Below are 24,540 nucleotides of genomic sequence, written 5' to 3'. Positions count from 1 at the left end.
AAAGGCTCATCTATCTTTTCAGTAGCGTGTGCTTAGTAATGTCTGTATCTACTGCTTCTGGTGCCTTGACAGTTTGGGGTGTTGTGTTGCTGGAGCTTTGAGATGGAGTTTGGATTTGCTTTTATTCAGCGATTGAGAAATACTTTAAGGTAAGAAATCTTGTGAAATTATTTAAATACAAAAGTGGCCCTGAAAGTGTCAACTGTATTTGATGGAGCAAATTTGAAATCTTTGTTAAATACTCTTATCTGGTTTCATGTAAGGCTTTGGGAAAATAAGTAAAAAATACATGCTTTTGGTTAGGTTTTTTTTAAGTTGTAATATTTCCTCCTTCTTAATTAAACCTCTTCCTCTTAGCTCTCTAGTTGTGTCTAAATTTGTTTCCTCTTTTGTCTTGAATTGAGCCAATCTTGTAATATTGACTTGTGACAGCTCTTTGTGTTCTCAGGGACGTCTGGAGGGACCCTCTTTGAAACTTTTTTTTTTTCAATAATGGGCACCGCCATCTTGCGAGAGTTAAAATCTCTTGCAATGGCACTTGTGGTCATTGATGCATTTCAACAATACCCTCTCAGCTTAGGAGGCGATCGTTGATAGGCTTCCAAGCTCTTTTGAAAAAGGCGCCTGTCGACATATTGTATATAATAACAACTTAGTGTGGATAGTGCAATTAGTAGCGGAGTCACTCTGCGTGACCATTTATTTGTACATATAAAGCAAAATTAAGGAAAATGTAATCTGGAGCAATGCACAAAAATTTTCCATAACCTGGATATGAACCTGGGTTCCAAAATCTGCTATTATTCCAATGGATAAACCATGAGGTAGAGCCAATGCCCGCACCCCCTTTTCCTCCCATACCTTTGAATAACGAGACCACACAAATAAAAGTTTAACATGTTTATTAACATCAGCTAATGAATAATTTTGTTAACAGTGCAGTTCTTTTATAACCCTATGATAATCAATCTGTCCCTTAAACCTAAACATTACTTTCAAGTAAATAAAATGTAAACATAATTATGCAAAGTGAAAATGAACACAATATTAACATAATCAACTAAATAGCAGGAATTGCATTTGAACCAGACTCGCCAACATTAAACCACCAAATTGAATAGCCACCACAGGCTGGCATGGGCGTACCAAATATATCCCTGTCGTGACTACCTCCTTCCCTTCCCCAGTCGCCCATGAGAACCGAACTGAATTATTAGGGCACCAAGGAGTATTCTGCACTTTAGCCATAGGCTTGTGCACTACAGGTCAAACCACTTCTATGGACGGTTAACCCTTGCACCATGCCAGCATAACCAACCACCATAAGGACATTACAAACAAACCATAAAAGGCTGCCCCCCCCCCACCAACCACAAACTGACCCTTTGCTGACATCTACATATTGATTGACAGCACCTAAGAAAAACAAGGGAGGGGATGCCTAGAGTCCCCTCAGTAATGCAGCCTCTCTGTCCACTAGCTAGTTAGAAACATCTACCTGTTGCCATGCATGGTAATCATCTACAAGAAGTGCACATATTTTAATTGGTAGCCACATTGTTTTTTGATCTTACCAGCACCGCTTATGTATCAATAAAATTACCTCCTAGACTCCCGTGCATTCCAGTAAGTGAGTTCCATATGTATTTACCCATTGGTGACACCTCTGGTTCTCTGGATACCTTTAATCACAGCAACTGTGAATCTTTTTAACATGTCTCAGGAAACCTTTTCTGGATGCAGCGGTGCTACGGTTGCAACAGTGATTAGTACTATAAATAACATAGCCTATGGTTCGAAAGTTAAAGTCTCTGCCCCAGGGAACATCTCTATAGTACTGGAGTGGCTTTTGATAACTGCGTACCTGTCCAGGATAAATAGAAAATATAGAGTTAATTTATAAAGCATCATTTTCTACCATGGTAAGCAGCAGGAATGATCTTAACGATAAACTGACCTAGCAGCTAATAAATATACATGAGTAAATCCGTGAAACATGATGAGGCAGAAGACGGAAACATTGAACAGTTAGGCAGAGAGATGACTTACATTTAATAGACCAGCTCTGAGGTAGATTACTCTGTCTGCATTTGCTGTCCTCTTTGAATTATTATTATCCACAAGGGAGAGGAAAAACTGAGCTTGTGTCAAATGTGTTTGTCAACAGGATGTCAGTGAGTCCATCAAATGAACATTTGTGCAGAAATTTGGACATATACACTTGTCTATGTTTACAGAGTAGGCCAGTCTTTGCAGAGAGGTAATCAGTCCTCCTACTCTCAGGTGGTTAATATGTTGGTGACAGCGCTGAGGCTGTCAGAACGCCAAATTAGATAGTAAAGCTGCCTTGGGCCGCTCGATTTTAAAGGGACACGTTCTGGACATTACCTTTTCACCCAGGGTTTATGTACAAGCCACAAAGCCTTAAGGCAGCATTTGCTTCATGACGTGGACCCTTTCTATGACCCTTTTATTTATTTATCTATTTTCAATTCTTCTCTCTTTCCCTGTGTTTTCAATCAGATTGCATAGTGCTCACTGGACGTGTTGTCAGACACATGTATGCACTTGGGGTGTTTTTCTTAAAGCCTATTGTGTCCAAGATTTTTCTTCTCAAATATATTTTATTAAGTATTTTTAAATTGTGTCCAAGATTTTTCATGCAAGTAAAATAATAATAATCTCTCCTGAAATTATTCTGTTCCGATGTGTGGGATTTGTTAATTCCTGGGTTTAAGTATGTTGAAGTACGACAAGTGATAATACCCTATTATTATTGATTATTATTGATAACATAATTAAAGTTTTAAACATCACCTTCAGCAAATTGTTTTACAGTAGCCATTGATTCACATCAAAGTCTTAATACCCAAATTACCACAGTTAATTAGTTTTAATGGAATTTCTCTGATTTACAGGTTACAGGTGTTGGTATAAAAAAAATGTGACCCCACAACAAATTGGATCAAGGTAAGAAAACTAGGTACCACACCCCACAATCACTTACAGATCAATGGCTGTCCCAGAAATCACTATGACATATAGATCAAAGGCGTTTCTGTATATAGCTATCACATAAATCATCTAGTCCCTGCCACTTCTCCTTCGAGATTGTAAAATACCTAGCACAAACATTTTCCAATAAAAAAGTGCAATCAGAAAATCAATTTTACAGAAAAAATATCCAGTGTCGGTTGAATAGGAGTGTGTATGTATGTATGTATATATATATCTTACTGTAAAATAGCTGTACAAAGCAATCCCATCAAACTTCAACTGTTGGAAATAATTCACTTAAAATGAAACAAACAAAGAAGACAATTTCTTAATCTTAAACATGTTTGACTTGGGGTTCTTGACATTCAAGTACACAAAATAAATATAAACACTTCTTGACCACCTTATTCTCAAATCAACTAAATCCTAGCATTTCTGTTTTAAATTGGTATCTTATATACACATAAATAGCACATTCTACTTAAGTAAAACACCTAGTAGTAAAATTTTATGATACATGACACAAGTAATAGCCAGCTAAACAAATACTGATATCTGAACATTCATAGATGATATTGGAAACCTTTGATTATACTTATAAGGAACAATTCTGAACAATCAAGAAACATGTTCTTTTGGTTTTCATGCTTATGTCAACTAATGTCCCCAAAGTATATATATTTATTAATAAGCTTCATGGCACAGCAATTTTTTTATTCTTGTATTGTTTTGATTAATACTCGGAAATACACAGGATTTAAAAGGACGCTTATTGCAGCCCTAATTTATGACTAGTAGAAGCCTCTTTCACGCAAAAAAGGGTTGCATGCTATCTACAGAGCCGCCTTACTATTTACAGATTTATGTATTTGATTTTTTGTTTTTGTACTTCTGATTTAATTTTTATGGATAGCTGATGTGAACATCTTGGATGCTGCTGTAAGTTAATATCTATATGATAAAAATTTATTTAGAAAATGTCTTCAATATTCCTGAATATACAAGACAGAGAGATCTACATTAGCATTTTTGAAGCGCCTTTACCATCATCCTCCATGTGAGTGCAATATTTATTTTATATTTTTATTCATTGTCAGATGGATCTCAGGTGTTTCGATTTTCCTTAATTGTGTATTTGCATCCACCATATTGGATGGTCAAACGTAAGCTTTAAGCCTTTTGTATGGTGGAACACATGCGTTGGCCATCTTGGACAGCATAACATATGTGTCTGCTGCTTCAGGATTCAGTGTGTAGACTATCCGGCCAGGAGGCATTGAAGAGAGGGCTCCTGCGTGGGACCTGGACGTGCCAGGTAAGTTTTGACCTCAGGTGTAGCAGGCTCGCGGTCCGCGACAAATAGTGACTCCTACACATATTCTTATTTTAGAAGAGTCACTTTTTCTCAAATCTAACGCTTTTGTTTTTGTGTGCTATGAGTCACTGTTCGTATATTAAAACACAAAAACTGATGATCACTAGATCCCAAACTTTCACCTACAGAAATATCCATGAACACTAAATCCAATATGGCCTCCTTACGAGTTTGTTCCTCAACTACTTTTTTTTAAAGATAATCCCAGTAGAGTTTTAGAAGATCTGCACTCCGGGCACAACCAACTACTTTGGTTTTCCACATCAGGGAAATTATCAACGTCTTCTACTTGTCCTGGGGGTCTATAAATCACACCTACACGAGTTACTTTACTTTTGCCAAATTGTAATGTAACCCAAACTGACTCTTTGTTCTCTTCACCAACTTGTGTTAGGTTAGATTTTGTTATTTTTCACATAATTTTTCACCCCTCCCCCTTTCTTGCCCTTTCTGTCTTTTCTATATTAGGAGTACCCCGGTATTGATATGTCCCAGTCATGTTTCTCATTATACCATGTCTCATTAACAGCCACTAATCAACATTCTCAGTTGCCACAACTGTTACAAGTTCATGGATCTTATTCCTTAAACTGCGAGCATTTGTAGACATGACTTTTAGCTTGTCATTTAACACTAATGCTGCTATTGCTTTCTGTCCTTGTTACTAAGTAAATCACCTTCATTTTCTATACTGCCTGGCCTGGTATTTATCATCCCCCCCATTCCTAGTTTAAAATCTCCTCCAACCGTCTAGCCATTCTCTCCCCAAGCACATTGGGACCCTCTTGCATTCAGGTGCAATCCATCATGACTATAGATATCGTACCCCAAAGCAAAATCAGCCCAGTGCTCTAAAAACCCCAAACCCTCCTTCTTACACCAAGACTTCAGCCATGCATTTAGCTGCCTAATCTCCTGCTGCCTTTCTGGTGTAGTGCATGGCACAGGTAATAGCCTGTGGTTATTGGTGTAAGTATACTATTACTGGTCTCAACCTGCCAGGTGTAATATTTTACCAGCCCACCAACTTGTAATTAATATTACAGGTCTATATTCCTGTCTGGGAATATGCTTCCACCTGGCGCTGAAAGTATTACTTTCTTTGATTAAATTTTAAAAAAATAACAAATTATCAGAGTCTGTACAGACATTTAAACAACAATTGGATAAATACTTGCAAAAACATAATATTCAGGGATATATTTTTTTTAATTATGGGGAAACAGCTTCTTGATCCAAGGAGAGATCTGAATTTTTTTTCCCTAGTTTGTGAAAAGTTGGAAAGAGCCACAACTGTTTTTTTTGCCTTCTTTTGAATCAACAGTAAGAAATAAACAGATATGGGAAAGGCCGATCTTGATTTCTTTTTTCAGCCTATGTAACTATATGTAACAAAGGATGAATGATGATCATGATTCACATGCCACACAACTTAAACTCTTAACTTTTTTTTTTCTTTACAAACTCTTCAAATGTGAACTTGTGAAAATTAGAGAGGATCCCCAGCAGAGAGTACAAGGACCACATACAGTATAAAGGGATATCTCAAATATATATGGACTTAAAGCAAGGGAAATAACTTTGTGAGACTTTTGGCAAATGCGTGCCTACCTTGCCTGGGGAGACAAAATGTGAATGGTAGCTCATATGAGTTAAGATTTATTGTGTTTATATCTCTCCACTTTGTATAGCACGGCACGTGCTGATCACAACAGAAATGGAAGATCAGACCGTACTTCTAAAGCATGGTTTGAACAGCCTACAGTACTATGCAAATTGAATGACCTACATTCCTCCGTCAACTCTATCTATTTTGATGTATTTCTCTAAAAACAGAGTTTCTGGCTTTTATTTAGTAGATATTGTCAAACTTTTAAGGTGACATATTGTGTTGCTTGCAATGGACAATATTAGAAACATATATATATATATATATATATATATATATCTCTTTTAGATATTAAATGTGGCTCTACAGCAGACCCATACAAAATCTGATCTGCTTTAACATTGTGTACAAGGGACACATAAACATTATAAAGAGAGCAAGCAGTTATTAACAGCTATACAAAAATATGCACATAACTACAATTGGTATTTTTTTGTTTGTTTTAATGTGCCAAGTAAAATAAATATCATGTAGATGAAATTGTTATTATAATGAGATAACATGTCAATAGGGTCCTATATACCTGTATATATTTTAAATGGCAAGGTTTAAAAATAATTTAATTTGTTGTTGGAAGATATCTCGTTATCATCTACTAGCCTGGAGTTGTGTATATCATCTGCTACTAGCCTAGCATAACTGATCTGTGTAATCCATATTGTAGCCTGGGGTAAAATAATCAGCTATTCTGAGAAAGTGGTAAATAATGATATACAGGTACTTGTACTCATTGCTATTTTGCAATGATAAAGAACGAAAAAGTAACTGATGCTGTATTCAACTACTAAAGTATTCAGAAATAGCTTTCATGCAGTCTGCAAGAACACATGACACGAAATACCAAAAGAACAGGGAATCTGCATATAGAGTGAAATTTCTAAAATAGCCTTTGATTTGGGGGTAAAGGACAGGGCAGCACCTGGTACCATAAAAGCAAAAATTTATTAAATAAATATTGTGATGAAAATATAATTTATCATGTAAAGCAGTGCATACCTCAAACATTGTCCGTGTCACTTCCTGTGTAAATGGCCACATACTATACAATGCATTTTATTTTACAAAGAAGTTGAAATTTGATCAGGAATGCCTTCTATGCATCGATCACCAATAACATTATGACCATTGACAGGTGAAGTGAACAACACTGATAATCTTCTTATCATGGCACCTGTCAATCGGTGGGATATAAAAGGCAGCGAGTAAACATTGCATCTTCAAAGTTGATGTGTTAGAAGCATAAAAAAATGGGAAAGCATAAGGATCTGTGCACTTTGACAAGGACCAAATTGTGATGGTTAGGTGACTGGGTCAGAGTATCTCCAAAACTGCACCTCTTGTGGGGTGTTCTTGGTCTGCAGTTCAAAAGTGGTCCAAGGAAGGAAAAGAGGTCAACTGGCGACAGGGTCATGGGCAGACAAGGCTCATTGATGTACGTGGGGGGCGAAGGCTGGCCCGTGTGGTCAAATCAGAAAGGGAAGCTGCTTTAGCTCAAATTGCTGAAAATGTTAATGCTAATTTTGATAGAAAGGTGTCAGAACACACATTGCATCACAGTTTGTTGTGTGTGGGGTTGCACAGCCACAGACCAGTCAGGGTGCCCATGCTGACCACTGTCCACTGCCGAAAGCATCTACAATGGCCATGTGAGCATAAGAACTGGACCACGAAGCAATGGAAGAAGATGGCCTGGTCTGATGAATCACATTTTGTTGAATTGCTTATATTTGACAAAATCACTAAACGGGATACTTCCAGCGCCTAAACCCAACTCCAGCTGCACCTTTTCAATATGTGGATTTTACTTTCCACATATAAAAAATAATACAAAAGCTCCAGATAAAGTGCACTCTAGTAAAAGCAAACAGAACCTGATACAGTGGAGTGTTACTTACCTGGAGAACACATGGCACCAAGATGCACTACAGGAAGAAGGCAAGCCGGTGGAGGCAGTGTGATGCTTTGGGGAATGTTCTGCTAGGAAACCTTGGTCATTCATGTGGATGTTTCTTTGAACGGTACCACCTACCTAAGCATTGTTGCAGACCATGTACACCCTTTCATGGACATGATATTCCCTGATGGCACTGGCCTCCTTCAGCAGGATAACGCACCCTGCCACAAAGCAAAAATGGTTTGACAAGGGATGGTTTGAGTTCAAGGTGTTGACTTGGTCTCCAAATTCCCCAGATCTCAATCCAATGGAGCATCTGTGGGATGTGCTGGACATACAAGTCCGATCCATGGAGGCCCCCCCTTTTGCAGGACTTAAAGGATCTGCTGCTAATATCTTAGTGCCAGATACCATAGCACACCTTCAAAGGTCTAGTGCAGTCCATGCCTTAAATGGTTAGGGCTATTTTGGATGCAAAAGGAGGACATACACAATATTAGGCAGGTGGTCATAATGTTATGGCTGATTGGTGCATATATATCGAGAATCTGTTGACACTATGTCTAGTTGTAGAGGTACAAAGGAAACTATAAGAGTTTTAAAAGTAAATGTTGCAGAAGGATACTGTGACTGGGAGGCCTGGCTCCATACAATGTTCAGAACCAAATATACAGTATTTGCTCGATTATAAGACGACCCCCCCCAAATCTGAATATTAATTTATGAAAAAAAGAAAAAGCATGAATATAAGACTACCCTATAGGAAAAGTTTTACCAGTAAATGTTAATTCATGTAAACTATGTTATGCACATCTGCCCCCAGGCTTGCCACTCTGCCCCAGAAATGCCTTATACCCCATATATGCCACTGTGCCCCATGATATGCCTTTTAACCCTCTAAATGCCACTGTGCCCCATGATACACCTTTTAACCCTCTATATACCACTGTGCCCCAAGATATGCCTTTTGACCCCCTATGTGCCACTCTGCCTCCAGAAATGCCTTATACCCCTATATGCCACTCTGGCATTTAGGGGTTAAAAGGCATATTATGGGGTAGAGTGGCATATAGGGAGGTATAGGGCATTTCAGGAGGCAGAGTGGCATATAGAGGGTTAAAAGGCTTTTCTGGCGGCAGAGTGGCATTAATGGGGTTTAAAAGGCATTTCACAGAGCACTCTGCCTCCAGAAATGCCTTATGCCCCCCCCATTTAACACTCCCTCCCCCTCCCTCCAAACTTACCGGAGCTTCTGAGTCCCGGTGCTTAGTCCGGGCAGCGTGTAGAGCTCTACGCGAATCGAGTGCAGGGGATCTGGATCTTAGTCTCATAGTCAGACCTATTTAAGGTATGATTATAAGACGGCCCTGATTATAAGACGAGGGTTATTTTTCAGAGCATTTGCTCTGGAAAAAAACTCGTCTTATAATCGAGCAAATACGGTATTTAGTTGTTGCATGTTATTCAGATATAGACATGCATGCAAATTATTCATGTTTGAACCAGTCCCAAAAGGTCCAGTTCCCCACAAAGAGACCTTCTTCTCCTAGCTGGCTGCACAGCTGCCGACAAAGGTGGTACAGAGGTAGGTGGTGCTTCAGTCGTCTTCATTTTCAAGATTTGCAGCATCCCCTCCCAACATCCATTACTTTCATCTACTAGGGAATTACTCCTCTGTGTTTCTAATCATCAATATTACAGCTGCTGGTAGCTGTACATAGAATTGTTTAGATATGCAGAAATGTAGGAGTAAATGTATAACTTTGCAGTGCATACATTGGTCAATTGTTTTATGAGTAACCCCTATATGTGCCTTCAACCATGCAAGCAAGATAAAGAGTGATTGGAAAGTGTGTGGGGAGGGAGCAGCTGCCAAATTGAAGATTTAGCAGCTGCTACTCAGTTTAACTGGTTTAGCTAAAAGTAACTATAGTGCAGCTCTCCTTTTCTTTACTAATGTACTTATACTATTTGTATCTTATCCATGTCTTTTTGACTACTACTAATCTTATCAAACTAGTGCACTTTTTGTACTGTAAACCGTGAGGAGCTAAGTGCATCTGTTAGCATGGTATGTATACAAATAAACATCGATAAGCAGTTTAAGTACAGAGGTGGACAGTAGTATATAACAGTAATTGCCAAGCAGATCTATACATGGAATAGGCCAGGGGAAATTTGGAGACCCCGTTAATTTAGGAACCGCTGAAAAATATACCTGCATGGAATACTCACATTGTAGAAAGCACTATAAGTATGAATATGAGGCTCATTTCTTGTGTAAAGAGAGAGGACATGCACATCTGCACTGGTAACCAGGAAGTGTTTGAGAAAGGGAAAGTGCAAATGCATTCTTACAGATCCCTCAATGGGTATTAATTTAAAGGAGAGGAGAAGTGCATTTGGTGGCAGGAGTGCCACTTTAAAATATTTCCATTTTACAATAATATAGCAGATATGTATTGCAATTAAAAATGCCTTTAGTGGTTGGTTTAGCAAAACCATTACTTCAACCTAATATTTTATATAGAAGACAGAAATCATGGAAACAAACACAACTAGTTTTTTCAGTTCATATTTCAATATATAGACTAGTTTGGGTAGTGATCTGTTTAATTTCCTTCCACTGATTCTGCATAACACACCTGTCATATGCTTAAAAGGACAGCAATGATCTTAATGTAGCTTTGAAGCATATATTTGTGAAAGTACAATGTGGCCACAGTCCTGTGACCAATATATGTTTATCTGCCTGATTCTGATGCTTTATAAAGACTTAATCTGAGGGATGAAACTACGCAGTACGTGACCTGGGTACAGTACGCAGTAGTAGAAGAAAGCTCCAGCTGGCATGTTCTTACATGTGACTAAAAACTGTTATTATAATATCACACAACCCACAGGTACATAACAAACCCTTAAATAACACTATTTTGTTGGCAACATAACGTATAAACAACAAACACCAGATCCAACTTGCAATACAAGCTTTTCAATGCATATATAAATTGAAATCCTACCTCTACAGCCCCTTTAACATCTTGTATTTATTAACAGGGGTATCCAACAGTAACCAACAGCTGTTACAGGTTTATACCTTACACAAACGTCAGCTAGCAAATCTATAATAAAAAAAACTCAGACCATAATTTTTTTTTTTTGGTATCTTGTATTTCCATGCTTTGACAATTTCAAAAGGAGGGTAACTTTCAGAGCTACTCAGATGCTGTGTCCTTAGGAGATGGTGACCTGGCCAGCTGAGGCGTAGTAACCAGAGGAATCCACAGAGAATCGTTGGGAAAGATGAATTGTATTCAAGTTGAGTTCTCCAAAGTAGAAGCTGTCAAAATGCTGCAAAACAAAATGTAAGTATTAAGTAGCAATGCAAAAAACAAATTTTTCATTAATACAATTATAAAGTTAATACTACACATGCTTAGCTACCTCAATTTTTTTCATCTGCGGCTATACTGCCTCAAAGAATATGTAGCTCCCTTCTTCCATCCCTTAAAAGGGAGGGCTGGAATTTTTGGTCCCTCTCTGAAGAAGTGAGCCACTTCCAAGGGATGTCGGCAGGGGAAGGATGACACATTCTGGCAACAGTAACTCATACTCATACACACTCGCACACATATTTACACATGCTCTCACATTCACAAAATATTACTCATTACTAACACACCCACGCTAACATATACCTATTTTATATAAGCTTATATGCACATACGCACTCATGCTCACACACACTTACACATACATGCTCACACACACACTTTTACATACACATTCATGTTTACACACAAACACTCCGCATTCAGGCCAACACAAGGTCACATACAGATTAATGCTAACACACACTTATGTATACACGTTCATGCTCACATACAATCACTTACATATACACATTTATATATACACTAGCTCATCCCTGTATATGGAAGTTTTCAGACACACGTTCAGTGTGTGTAGTCCTGTGAATAATTCTCTATCAAGGAAGTGGCTGCCACAACACGCATAATAAAAAAAGGTAGTCGGAGCCATTATTTCCCAAGCCGATGACTGGTATTATAAAAATTAACCATCACCGCCCAGCTGTCGGATGGCCAGCAAAAGGTACAAAGGAAGGGTTTGTGTGCTGGTTGGTTCAATCAATCTGTGTGTGCTCAGGTCTACCCAGTACACCATGGTGATGAGTGCCAAGTGGACCTAACCTAGGGACTCCATAAAGACAACTCAGGCTTCCTTGCACCCTCAGTCTTAAGGCCAGAGGATCAAGATTTCCTTTTCTCAGAGGTACTCACTTGATCTTATTTAAAAGACTGAGACATTTTTAGGGTCAAAGAAGAAGGTGAAAAAGTGCAAATGTGTCCATTTAAGGGCCAGGACAGGCACCGAACAACCCAATATTTATTTTCTATGGTGGCACTACCCAACGGGATAATACAACAGAAGGACATTTAAATTCCAAACTGCAATTCAGTTATACGGTTTCCTATGAGAGCATCCAAAGGAACTGCCTTAGGGCCCTTTACGTTCATGCAGGTGTATCTGGAATCTGTACATAAATTATCAATATACGTCAGATGAACAAAAGCACAAAAGGCGGTGTATCCTGTATTTTTGCTTTTTCTAATACTGGTTTTAATTGTGAGCATGTAGAGAACTCTGGGAATTGCTTTCCTGTGGGAAAATTTAGATTCTTTAAATACTAATTGGCTATTTGCATGTTAATCACCATGGTGCTTCTAGCTTCCAGTCTCTGATGTTTTCGGGATGTGTTCAGATTAGAATATGAACCATTAGTATTTGCACTGTGCATACATGCATAATTAAAACAGTTCAGTCATTTGAATTTTCAAACATGCACATACAGCGCAGAGATGATGTGATCTCACAAAAATATAATTATTTCCTGAAATAACATAATACTGTATGACAAGGAAGACAAATAGAGGAAAGCATAAATCACAGTGTTTGAGTAAGCAAGGAAGTAGATGAAGGTGTAGTTCACCTACAGTGCTGGAAACCCTATAGAACACACTTTTTCTTCAGATGCTGAATGCATTAAACAAACTACCTATGCACAATTTAGATGTCAATCAAACACTGTGCATTAATGTATATAGTCAACAACAGACCTTGCCTTGGAACAAAAATCCATCCATAGTAATGGCCCTTGAGAACTAGAATGTTCCCACTAAGGCATCCTTGGCAATGCTATAGAAATAAGCAGTGTCAAGCTGGTAATAGATAATAAAGCCCTGACATGTAAAACAGAACAAGGTAGCAAATATAGAGGAGTGAAACATGTCTGTGCCAGAATTAAAGTTCATTGTAGCTCAAGCATGTATTTATGTTTATGCAAGCTGGTTTTGTTCCCATCATCAAATAGTGATTAAAGCCTATAATATCATAAATAAACAATGGAAATATTATGTTATGCTGATTACAGCATGCATGTTAATAATCAGGATGACATCATACACATGAGTTAAGCCAGCATGCATTGTGTAGGACATGTGAGAGCTAGGAGACAATATCTGGAAAAGTTGGAGAACAGTGAACATAACAGATGGTCACTGCACGAAATATAATTCTTAAAGACTAGTGATATACATCTCTATTGTGTCTGCTGCTAAACCATGTTTATACAGTGACTTTATTTTAGATTGCAACCCTAATGGGTCAGTAGGTACACTATATGACCAAATGTATGCGGACCACCCTCCTTATTAATGAGTTTATATATTTCAGCCACATCCATTGCTAGCAGGCGATTAAAGTCAAGCACACAGGCATGTCATATGCATAGGTAAGCACTGGTAATAAAATGTGTCATACTGAAGAGCTCAGTGACTTTAAATTTGGCGCTGTCATAGGATGCCACCTTTGCCACAAGTCACTTAATGAAATTTCTACCCTGCTAGATGTGCCCACGGTCCACTGTAAATGCTATTATTGTGAAGGGGAGGTGTCTAGGAGTAACAAAAGCTTAGCAACTAAGCGTTAGACCACACAGATTCACACAGAGTGGAGCTGCTGAGTGCTGATGCATCCAATGAGTAAAAATTGCCTGTCCCCTGAGTCTGTAGCATCACTCACTACAGAGTTACAATCTGCCTCTGGAATCCACATTAGCACAAGCACTGTGCGTCATGAGCATCTTTGGGATGAATTCACAGTCAGTGACTATGTAATGTAAGAACAGATAAAACAGTAAGTAGGGGAACCACTAAGAGCCAAGATTTTGAAATAAATCCTGAAGCACACAGGCAGCCAGGGAAGATACTGACAGAGGGGAGAGGTGTTAGTAAAGCTATGAGAGTGGAAAATAAGTCTGGCACCAGCATTAATGTTGGATTGTAGAGAGGGGAGACGGGTATGAGGGAGACTAACTAAGACAGAGTTACAATAATCGAGGCAGGAGATAATGAGGGCATTACTGTTATCATTATATACTGAGGCAGACATTGACGGTGGTACAGCATAACACCTACCACTATATACTGAGGCAGACATTGACGGTGGTACAGCATTACACCTATCATCACTATATACTGAGGCCGACATTGACGGGGTACAGCATAACACCTAACACTATATACTGAGGCAGACATTGACGGTGGTACAGCGTAATCCCTATCACTATACATTGAGCCAGACACTGATAATAGTGCAGCATAACTCCTATCACTATATACTAACCCAAACATTGATGTGGTGTAGGCCTACCCATGGGCGTAGGAACCCCTAAAAATCTGGGGGGACAGCATTTTCCCCCATCAGATCCCCACTATCTCCCCATCTCTCACACTATCTACCCCCTCTCACACTTTCTTACTATCTACCCCCTCCCTACCCTCCCTTCTCACACTATCAATCACTAGCAATCACACTCCTATCATACCCAGGCAGCCAGTACATCCTGGTACAGGGTGGCTGTAAGTGATGTGCAGACCCCATATTGCTGGCAGCATCAATACACAAGGGGGGCAGCTAGCTAGGTTTCAGCATGTACTGGCTGACTTGGCATGATAGGAGTGTGATTGCTAACAGCAATCACAGTCCCATCATGCCTAGGTTCCAGCACTTACACATCCAACCAGTAAATGCTGGAACCTAGGCATGATGGGACTGTGATTGCTGTTGGCAATCACACTCCTATCATGCCAAGTCAGTCAGTACATGCTGGTACAGGGTGGCTGTAAGTGATGTGCAGACCCCATACTGCCGGCAGCATCAATACACAAGGGGGGCAGCTAGCTAGGTTTCAGCATGTACTGGCTGACTTGGCATGATAGGAGTGTGATTGCTAACAGCAATCACAGTCCCATCATGCCTAGGTTCCAGCACTTACACATCCAATCAGTAAATGCTGGAACCTAGGCATGATGGGACTGTGATTGCTGTTGGCAATCACACTGCTATCATGCCAAGTCAGCCTGTACATGCTGGTACAGGGTGGCTGTAAGTGATGTGCAGACCCCATACTGCCGGCAGCATCAATACACAAGGGGGGCAGCTAGCTAGGTTTCAGCATGTACTGGCTGACTTGGCATGATAGGAGTGTGATGGCTAATAGCAATCACAGTCCCATCATGCCTAGGTTTCAGCACTTACACATCCATGCTCTCCCACACACACTCATTCATTCATATACTCATTAATTCACAGATTCATTCCCTCACTCACGCATACTGATTCAAACACCCTCCCCACCCCCTTACCTGCACTGCAGCTCCTCGATGCCGCTCACAGACTTCAGCCGGGGGCGTGGCCTCCCTCTGCGTTCTCTGGTACTGCACAGAGGAAGCAGGATGTGATGTGATGTCACGTGAACTCGGCTGGGTTCTGCTTCCTCTGTGCAGTACAGAACACCCTCCCACAGGTAAGTAGCAGGGCTCTTGTTGTAGCAGGGCTCGAGCTGCGGACCGCATTTGCAGCGTTTCTATTGGTGGGGTCCTACGGCCCTGGGGGGATTTCTTCATTATCGGTCCCCCCCGGTTCCTACGCCCATGGGCCTACCACTTCATTGTCTGGCTTAGGGATGCACCGAAACGAAAATTCTGGACTGAAACCGAAAATCCAGCATTTACCTGTCCAAACCAAATACGACCCCCACCATAAAAAAAATCTAAAAAATAAAGTAAGTAACACAGCAAAATAGGACAAAAAAATTCAATAACAATGATATATATATATATATATATATATATATATGATTGTTAACAGCAATCATACTCCTATCATGCCCAGGCATACCCAGATTCCAGCATGTACTAGCTGACTTGGCATAATAGGAGTGTGATTGCTGTTAGCAATGATATATATATATATATATATACATATATATATATATATATAAATATTGTTATTATTATTGTTCACATGTGAACTCAGCACTGGAGGCATAGAATCAGACATACAAATCTCGTATTTGCAGGTATACAATAATAATGTATGGAAACATAGCAAGAGATAAAACTACAGGCATAGATCACAGGTTGCACAACGCAAAGACAGCTCTGGCGTACACACTGCCCACATAGAACCTGACCAGCACCCAGATTACACACATAGGATTTACCATCTTTGTCCCCAAACAGCCCAGCATGAGTCAACTTCGTCCCCAAACAGCCCGGCCTGTGCCATCTTTGTCCCATAAACACCCTGCCTGTGTCATATTGGTCCCCAAGGCTCAAACATCCTACTTGTGCCATCTTTGCCTTTCCACAAATCAATTTTACATCTATCATACACACAAACACTTTGTCACTCATTAATTCACACTTTCATTCACATAATTAATTCACACAATCATTTATTCTCTCTCATTTACACAAATTTACACATTCGTTAATGCATTCTCACCACCTCATTAATTATCTCCCTCATTCAGACAATTCATCCACACATTCATTAATTCTCTCACTCATTCTCACTATCTACCTTGCCCCCTTTTCTACCCCTTCTCACTATCTACCCCCCTCTCCCTCCCTTCTCACTATCTAACCCCCACTATATGCCCTCTCCCTCCTAACTATCTACCCTCCGTCCCTCCTCACTATATACATGTTCGGAGCGTAGTACTAAGCCTTGGCTAAGTCTAGGTGTTAGCACTTAGTACTACGCTCTAAAGCTTTTTTTTTTGTTCCCCCCACAGCGTAAATATTTGCGCTCCTTATCTTGGGTTTAGCGCCCTTATTGGCACAGTTACTTCACAACACGTTATTGTGTCTGGAAACTTGCCACGCACCAGACAACATGCTAATTAGATACCTAAGCATTAAAAGGGATATTATACCCCTCATCACTATCTTCCCCCCTCCTCACTATCTACCCCCTCCCTCCTCACTATCTACCCCCTCCCTCCTCACTATCTACCCCCTCCCTCCCCACTATCTACCCCCCTCAACCCCCTCCCTCCCCACTATCTACCCCCCTCTCCCCCCACTATCTACCCCCATTGGATTGTGACCTCGATACCGATTGTTTGCCGCCTGCCTCAACCCCTGGATTGTGACCCCGACTGCTCTGGATTGGCCCCTTGTGTTTCTGGACTTTTCTTTTGGTTCCAGCGCTACGCTCCACAACCCGGCCTGACATATTAATTTAATGGTTTTATAGATTTATGTATTTAATCATGATTTTATTGATGAATTTCTGTTTTTATAATTGTATATACAGATATGTATTTATTTATAGGGATTGAATCATGACCATATACTTACCTGAAGATTATGAACTGTTTAAAAAATCCTTATATATATTCATTTTTTTTCGGATGTAACTGTGATTGCGATTTTCATTAATGGATTTATATATTTACCTATCGTGATTTCATTGATGAATTTATGGATCTATATTTATATATTTATTTTTCAGGACTTAATAATAACGATATACTTATTTGAATACAATCTTAAAGACAATCAACATCGTATAATTGATATATCAGATATGGACAACGTTTAATTAACCCCGCTACTCAGACCCCTTTATAAGGAACACAAGAGAACGTCAGTTACACGTATCGGACGAAGCCTTGAGCGAAGCGCGTCATACATGCTGACATTCATAGGAGGAAGAAGGGGATTTTCATTGCTCCGAACACACGTCCTCATTCCCGATCACAGCAGAATTTGAAGATCGCGGAGACACGGGACGGCTGTATTTTACACTGTCTATTTGATTTTATCTACTTTATGTTTTATGGAGGTCATAAAAAAAGAATTCTTATGACCTCCAACTCCCATTATCATTTTACAACTTTGAGGGGTTAATCTCGGAAAGAAGAAAGCGTCCTGGTCCCGATATATATACGCATACACATGGGCTTGGGGGAGCCCCACCGAATGTAAGAGTCCATCTATTTTTATTTTACATATTTTGTGGTTATATATCACACTATTTTTTGTTTTTTATTTTTTATATGAGATCCTGACATATTTCTCTGAAGCTTTACATACTACAATTGTTGCCCTACATACTACAATTATAGGTAGTATCTATTCATTATGAATTTTGTATGTTCACACTTGTTGGGTGTGAAAAGCGCAGTCACCTGGTGATTATTGTATGAGTCGCTATCATATTGGCTGTGGTAAACACTACAAGTATGTTTGTGTGTAAGGGCAAGCGTGCATGTGTATGTATGTGTGTTAGTGTACAATGTTACACTGTGTGGGGTGCCTGTGACTGTGTGTGTGTATGGGAGTGTCAATGTATAAAGTTAGACTATGTTGGGTATCAGTGTACGGTGGAGTGTGTAGGGGTCCTGTTCTACAGAAATAGATTTGGTGGAGTGTCCACAAACAGTGTGTTAGTATATTGTTTGGGGTCACTGTATGGTGTTAGACCGAGTATGCATATTTGCATATAGTGTATTTGGCTTAGTTGCCCCTGCATAAGAAATATTTACTCCGCTCCATACTCTGTATAGGCAATCCTAGGCTTTAAAAATATTACCATCTATGTTAAAGAATGGGAGGCACATGAAAATATTCCCTGGGGTGCCACGTGATCTAGGACTGTCACCAAACTAAAACAAGGGCGTTGCAATTCTGATCGGACATATGTGGGGTCAGTAAATGTTACATGACACCACAGTTGTGGTGCAGCCACATTAAAGAATATGCTGAGGCAGGGTAAGTGAGTGGCGTGATGTTAGTGTATCTAAGTATGTGATTGTGTGTCTATGCCTGGGTATGTTAGTGTATGTGTGTGTGTGGGTATGTTTGGGTATAGGATTGTCTTTATGTCTGGGTATGTTAGTGTGTGTGTGTGTGTCTGGAATATGTTAACGTGTTTGGGTGTGTATGTAAACAGAGCATTTAAAAAGTCTACACACCCCTGTTAAAATGCCAGGTTCTTGTGATGTTAAAGAATGAGACAAAGATAAATCACATCAGATCTTTTTCCACCTTTAATGTGAACAATTCAATTACAAAGCACACAAAAATCTTTGAGGGGGGGATTAAAATTACCTGGTTGCATAAGTGTGCGCAACCTCTTATAACTGGGGCTGTGGCCGTGTTCAGAATTAACCAATCACATTCAAACACATGTTAAATAGAAGTCATTACACACCTGCCATCATTTAAAGTGACTCTGATTAATCACAAATAAAGTTCAGCTGTTCTAGTAACTTCTGAAACTGACATTTGTTTAGTTGTCTGAAAAAGAGACACATGAAGTCCCAAAAGCTTGTGTGTCTCAATGTTGGCCCAGTAAAAGATATAATCCTCAACTAAATGTATTCTTTGTTAACAAAGGGTGGCAGCTAATTTGGCCTTCCCTTTTCATTCTGTGGCCCTGGGAGACATAAAAGCCAATTTTTAGTGGTTAAATTACATTGAATAATGCTCACATTTGACACTTTGGAAATGCTCCACTGATTTAAGGCTGTAATTTGCATGCATTTAAATCTATTTTAGTTTATTAGGTACATTTTTTATTTTTAATGGTAGGAAAATATTTTTGGTTTTTATTGTGCCAATGCAATCTCTCAATTTGGTATGTGTTCTTTAATTTATATCTATTTTATATTAATTGATAATAATTTCAATGTGATAATCCTCTTTATAGTTGACTACAATTTGGTTTAAATGTGGTTCATACGCTTGACTGTGTACTGTCACACTCTTGCAAATGTGACCATGTACTCTCTCTCATGCTCTTTCTCCATGTCTCCTTACCTTCTCCGCCGACCACTTCTGTGTCCCTGTCTCCTGTCCTGCAGCTGTACTTCTCTTTTTGCCTCTTCATGGTCTTTTTTCTTCTGTCTTCTCTCTTTGTTTGCCTCTCCCTGGTATCAGCTCCACTGACCAGGCCTTCTAGAGCACGTCCTCAATAGGGTGGATCCTCCGCACACACCCTTCCCACCAATTGGAGAAACAGGGAAGATGCTGTACATGTACTGTGTGCCGTGGCTCCAAGAAGTCAGAATATTGCAGATGGATTTGCAGTGAAATAGAAGGGTTTCTGTACATCTCTTTCTCTGCAAATCTGTCTGCATTATCCTGGCTTGAGTACTTCCGCAAAAGGGCAGAGCCCCTGTGTGCACCACATGGAAAGCCTCTCTCCCGTTTCTCCAATCAAAGACAGAACACAAAGAGGCAAGAGAAGAAGTAGAGTTGTGGGAGTCATTGGAAGCGTGAGTAAGAGTGTGAGAGCATGAGTAAGGTTGAGAGTGTGACAGTGTGAAAGTGTAAGTAAGAGTGTAAGAGAGCAAGAGTGTGGGTGAGTGTAAGCATAAGGAAGAGTGAGTGTAAGAGAGCATGAGATTGAGCGTTAGAGTGAAAATGTAAGAGCATGAGTAAAATACGTGTGAGAGAATGAGACCATGAGAGTAAAAAAAAAGTCACAAAACGAAAAAGTTGTTTTTGGTTAAATAAAAATGTTTATGAATCCAAATGCACAAATCTAACATGGACTAAAAAAATACTATGTGTGTTTCTAATAATTTGAAGCAAAGGGAATATTCTTCTGTGAATGAACCAAGACATTTCCATTACTCACTAGACCTCAGTAATTACTATCAGTAAATAGCCTTGTTAAATATCTGGTACATATATGTGTACTTTGAAACTAATAACTATTAACCGTTTTTATTAATTTCTATTTTTCCTTTTTTGTTTTGCTATATTCACTTTTCTAACTCATGCACATCCTCTTTCAATGTCTCCCTACATTCTTCGCCGATCCCTTCCGTGTCCCTATCTTTCCGGGAGCTTTGCTTCTGATCTTGCATCTTTTTGTTCTTCAGTCTTCTTTTTTCTGTCATCCTCAGAGACGATGAAATACCAGAAGCCAGCAATTACAACCAACATATAAAGACAAAAGTCTTACCACACCTGCATCTCAACAAATCCCAACTCTCAAATGACTGCTCCGTTCCACTCCTTTACTAGACCTATAAAAAGGTAGCTATCTTTTTAAATACTTATTTATTATTATTTCAGAGGACTCTGCCCCACCTTTGCTCTTCTTGCTGAGGTTTATATTATCGAACAACAAATCAATCAGTATCTTGGCGTATTCCTTACTAATGATTTAGTAATATATTAGTGACATTTACCCTCAAACTTTCCACAAAGCTATCTGGCAGCCACTAATGCCTCTTCCCCACAATTGTATCCAACAGCGACCCACAACCATGCAACACACTGTCAAATAGACACTCAGCCCACTGATCTATCCTGGGCTAGGCCTGGGGCGGCAAGTCTAGAGGGGCAGAAGTCCTCCTGGTACAAAACCAAGTGCAGAGATCACCCTCTGCTCATTCAGCCAGTTACACTATGGAAGCTGTGTGAGCACAACATGCATTGACTTTAATTGTACAATGGGCACTGACAATGGATAAGAGAAGCGAAAGGGGAACTTACCTAGGTCATGCCTAGGAAGGCCTCAAAGTTAAATACATTACTGCTCACCCCCACACAACAGATGCTCACACTCGGTGCAACACATTATCCAGAGTAGTAATCTTTCATTGCTTGTATTTCTTTCTCCCTCCTCCAGTTTTTTTCTGCATGTGGAGATAAAACAGCTACACATTGTCTCCTTTCTCTAATTTGCAGAAGTAGCACTACTTTGTCTTATTGTCAGCATCCAGTAGCCCTGTCCCTTTCTATTGAAGATGTGTGTCAGGAGTCTTGGGGTTGGAGCACGGCGCAGAGAGACACCAGATTAAATAGCAGATGCAAAACCAGGATAGAGTGCAACAACAAAGGTTTCATTCACTGAGCAGTAATAAAGGGCAAAAACAGTACTGTACAGTACCGAATCAGCAAAGTCCGTTAAGCAAGCCAAGGTCAAAGTACGTAGAATCCAAAAAACAAGTATCCAGCTGTCACGATCCGGGACGTTCTCGTCCCGAACCGCAGCGGAGCCATTCTCCCGAGTACCCGCGGATAGCGGGTACTCGCCACTTACCTTCCCCGGTGCCCAATCTTCGGTGCCCACGTCCGGCGGGCACCCGGGGTCTGCTACTCCCCATGCCGCCCCTCCAGAATAGGGAGGAGGAGCACGCACACATGCCACGCCCCCTCCCTCTCTCTATGCCTCAGTAGAGATCATGCTGCACGCACAGCTCCACGTCATCAGCTGGGGGCGGGGCTTGGAGAGGCGGCAAGTTTAAAACCTGAGCACTGACACTCATTCAGTGCTCGGTTGTTGTTCCCAGCTGAGCTGTTCCCTGCTGCTTATTGCGTTTACTCCTGTTTTGGTTTGTTCCTGGCTACTCTGATATCTCCACTCCTGACCCGGCTTGTCTGATTACCCTCTCGTTGCTGACTCGGCTTGTTCCTGTTTACTCTGATTTCTCCACTCCTGACCCGGCTTGTCTGAGGAGCCTCCTGTTGCTGATCCATTGCCTTACTCCTGACTACGTTACCTTCTCCATTCCTGACCCGGCTTGCTCAACTATTCTTTGGACTCTGTCCGAACTGTTCCTGTTGCTACCTTTCCTGCATACTGGATTCCTTACCTGCATTTACCAACAGAAACATTACATAACAACCGAGCCCTTATGGAATCCGCAGGTTTGGCTGAGGCTGTGGCCGCACTTACCCAGCAAATGGCCGTGTTTAATCAGTCACTGCAAGATGTTCAAGCAGGACAGCTTCAGATACGCCAGGAGATGCACCAGAGGCAAGGAAGCTCTACCGCTCAAGGCGATCCTTTCTCGGCTCCTTCTATGGCACCTGAATCCATGACTCTGCAAGGAGCATTTGCACCTGAACCTCAAATTCCTATGCCTGAACGTTTCTCCAGTGACCGTAAGAAATACACTACTTTTATGATGTCTTGCCAAATTATGTTTAACCTAAGACCACGTACTTACTCATCGGACTATATAAAGATCCATACGGTTATTGCACTATTGTCAGATGAACCTCAACTTTGGGCTCACCACCTACTTCGTAGTAATAGCTCTATTTTAGAGTCATGGGGCTCCTTCCGCCAAGCTATGGACGCTCTCTACGAGGATCCCTTCCGATCCACTTCCGCTACCAGCACCCTACGGGCACTTAAACAAGGTAAAAGACCTGTGGAGGAGTATATTGCTGAATTTCGTCGGATCTCTATGGAGACATCCTGGAACGAACCTGCACTGCATGATCAATTTCGGTTAGGATTGGCAGAGAATATTAGGGATGAACTGGCCCGCACCAATATACCCAATTCTCTGGATGAGTTTGCTAACCTAGCCATTCAAATTGACCGTAGGCTACGGGAAAGAAAGGCCGAAAGACAAACCACCTCCTTCTCAAATTGGTCGTCCATACGGCAGACAGTCAAGGTAACCCCTAAGGACAATGGGGAGGAACCAATGCAATTGGGCCTCATCAGGGGACCTCTATCAATGGCTGAGAAGGAGCGTCGCCGAAGCCTGGACTTATGCCTGTACTGCGGAGGTAAAGGTCACTACGCCAATGAATGCGGAACCAAGACACGTTCCCCTAAGGGTAAGCAGAACCCTCGGTTTATGCAAACTAACAAGAGAGCATCCTTACACTTCTCCAATCACTTATCCCTTTCAATATCTTTACAGTGGAAAGACGACCCCATCAACCTTTTGGCCATGATTGATTCTGGTGCCAGCAGTAATGTTTTGGATGCTGACCTCATACAACGCCTGGGAATGACCACCAGGGAGAAGACATCACCTATTTTTCTTCAATTGGTAGACGGAAGCCCTTTAAAGACTGGTCCTATTACTAAAGAGACTGTACCTTTATGTATGCGTATTAGTCCTAATCATATGGAGGAGATTATATTTGATGTGGTGCCTTCTCCTGTTTTTCCAGTCATATTGGGTCTACCCTGGTTAAAGACTCATAATCCTGTTATCAACTGGGAGACCGGTGCTGTACGGTTCACCTCTAATAAATGCTCACAACACAATCAACCCTCTTTGTCTCTTAATGTGGCTCATGACTTTAGTTCACTGCCTATACCTAAGATACCACCTCAATACTCAAGATTTTCTGATGTGTTTGAGAAAAAAGGAGCTAATGAACTACCACCCCATAGGGAGTATGATTGTCCGATAGAATTGTTCTCCGGTGCTCCTATTCCTTTTGGTCGCATCTATCCAAT

The 24,540-nt window shown here is 40.4% G+C and overlaps 1 protein-coding gene across 3 annotated transcripts in view; it reads right to left on the bottom strand.

The window, feature by feature from the left end:
- Positions 1 to 11,169: 11,169 nt before the first annotated feature.
- The window catches only part of LOC149281364 (activating signal cointegrator 1 complex subunit 1-like), a 116,288-nt gene continuing 102,917 nt past the window's right edge, over positions 11,170 to 24,540 (bottom strand). For all 3 annotated transcript variants that reach the window (XM_089499376.1, XM_089499375.1, XM_089499377.1), the window contains one exon: positions 11,170 to 11,286. In XM_089499376.1, coding sequence (XP_089355502.1) covers positions 11,170 to 11,286 — 117 coding nt within the window. The remainder of the gene's footprint in view (positions 11,287 to 24,540) is intronic.

Source organism: Sceloporus occidentalis, unplaced genomic scaffold, assembly GCF_023333645.1.
Source record: "Sceloporus occidentalis isolate IW3139 unplaced genomic scaffold, rSceOcc1.0.p SCAF_134, whole genome shotgun sequence".
In the NCBI taxonomy this organism is placed as follows: Eukaryota; Metazoa; Chordata; class Lepidosauria; order Squamata; family Phrynosomatidae; genus Sceloporus; species Sceloporus occidentalis.
Note: the sequence above shows the minus strand (reverse complement) of the source record. Positions and strands in the feature narration are given on the sequence as shown.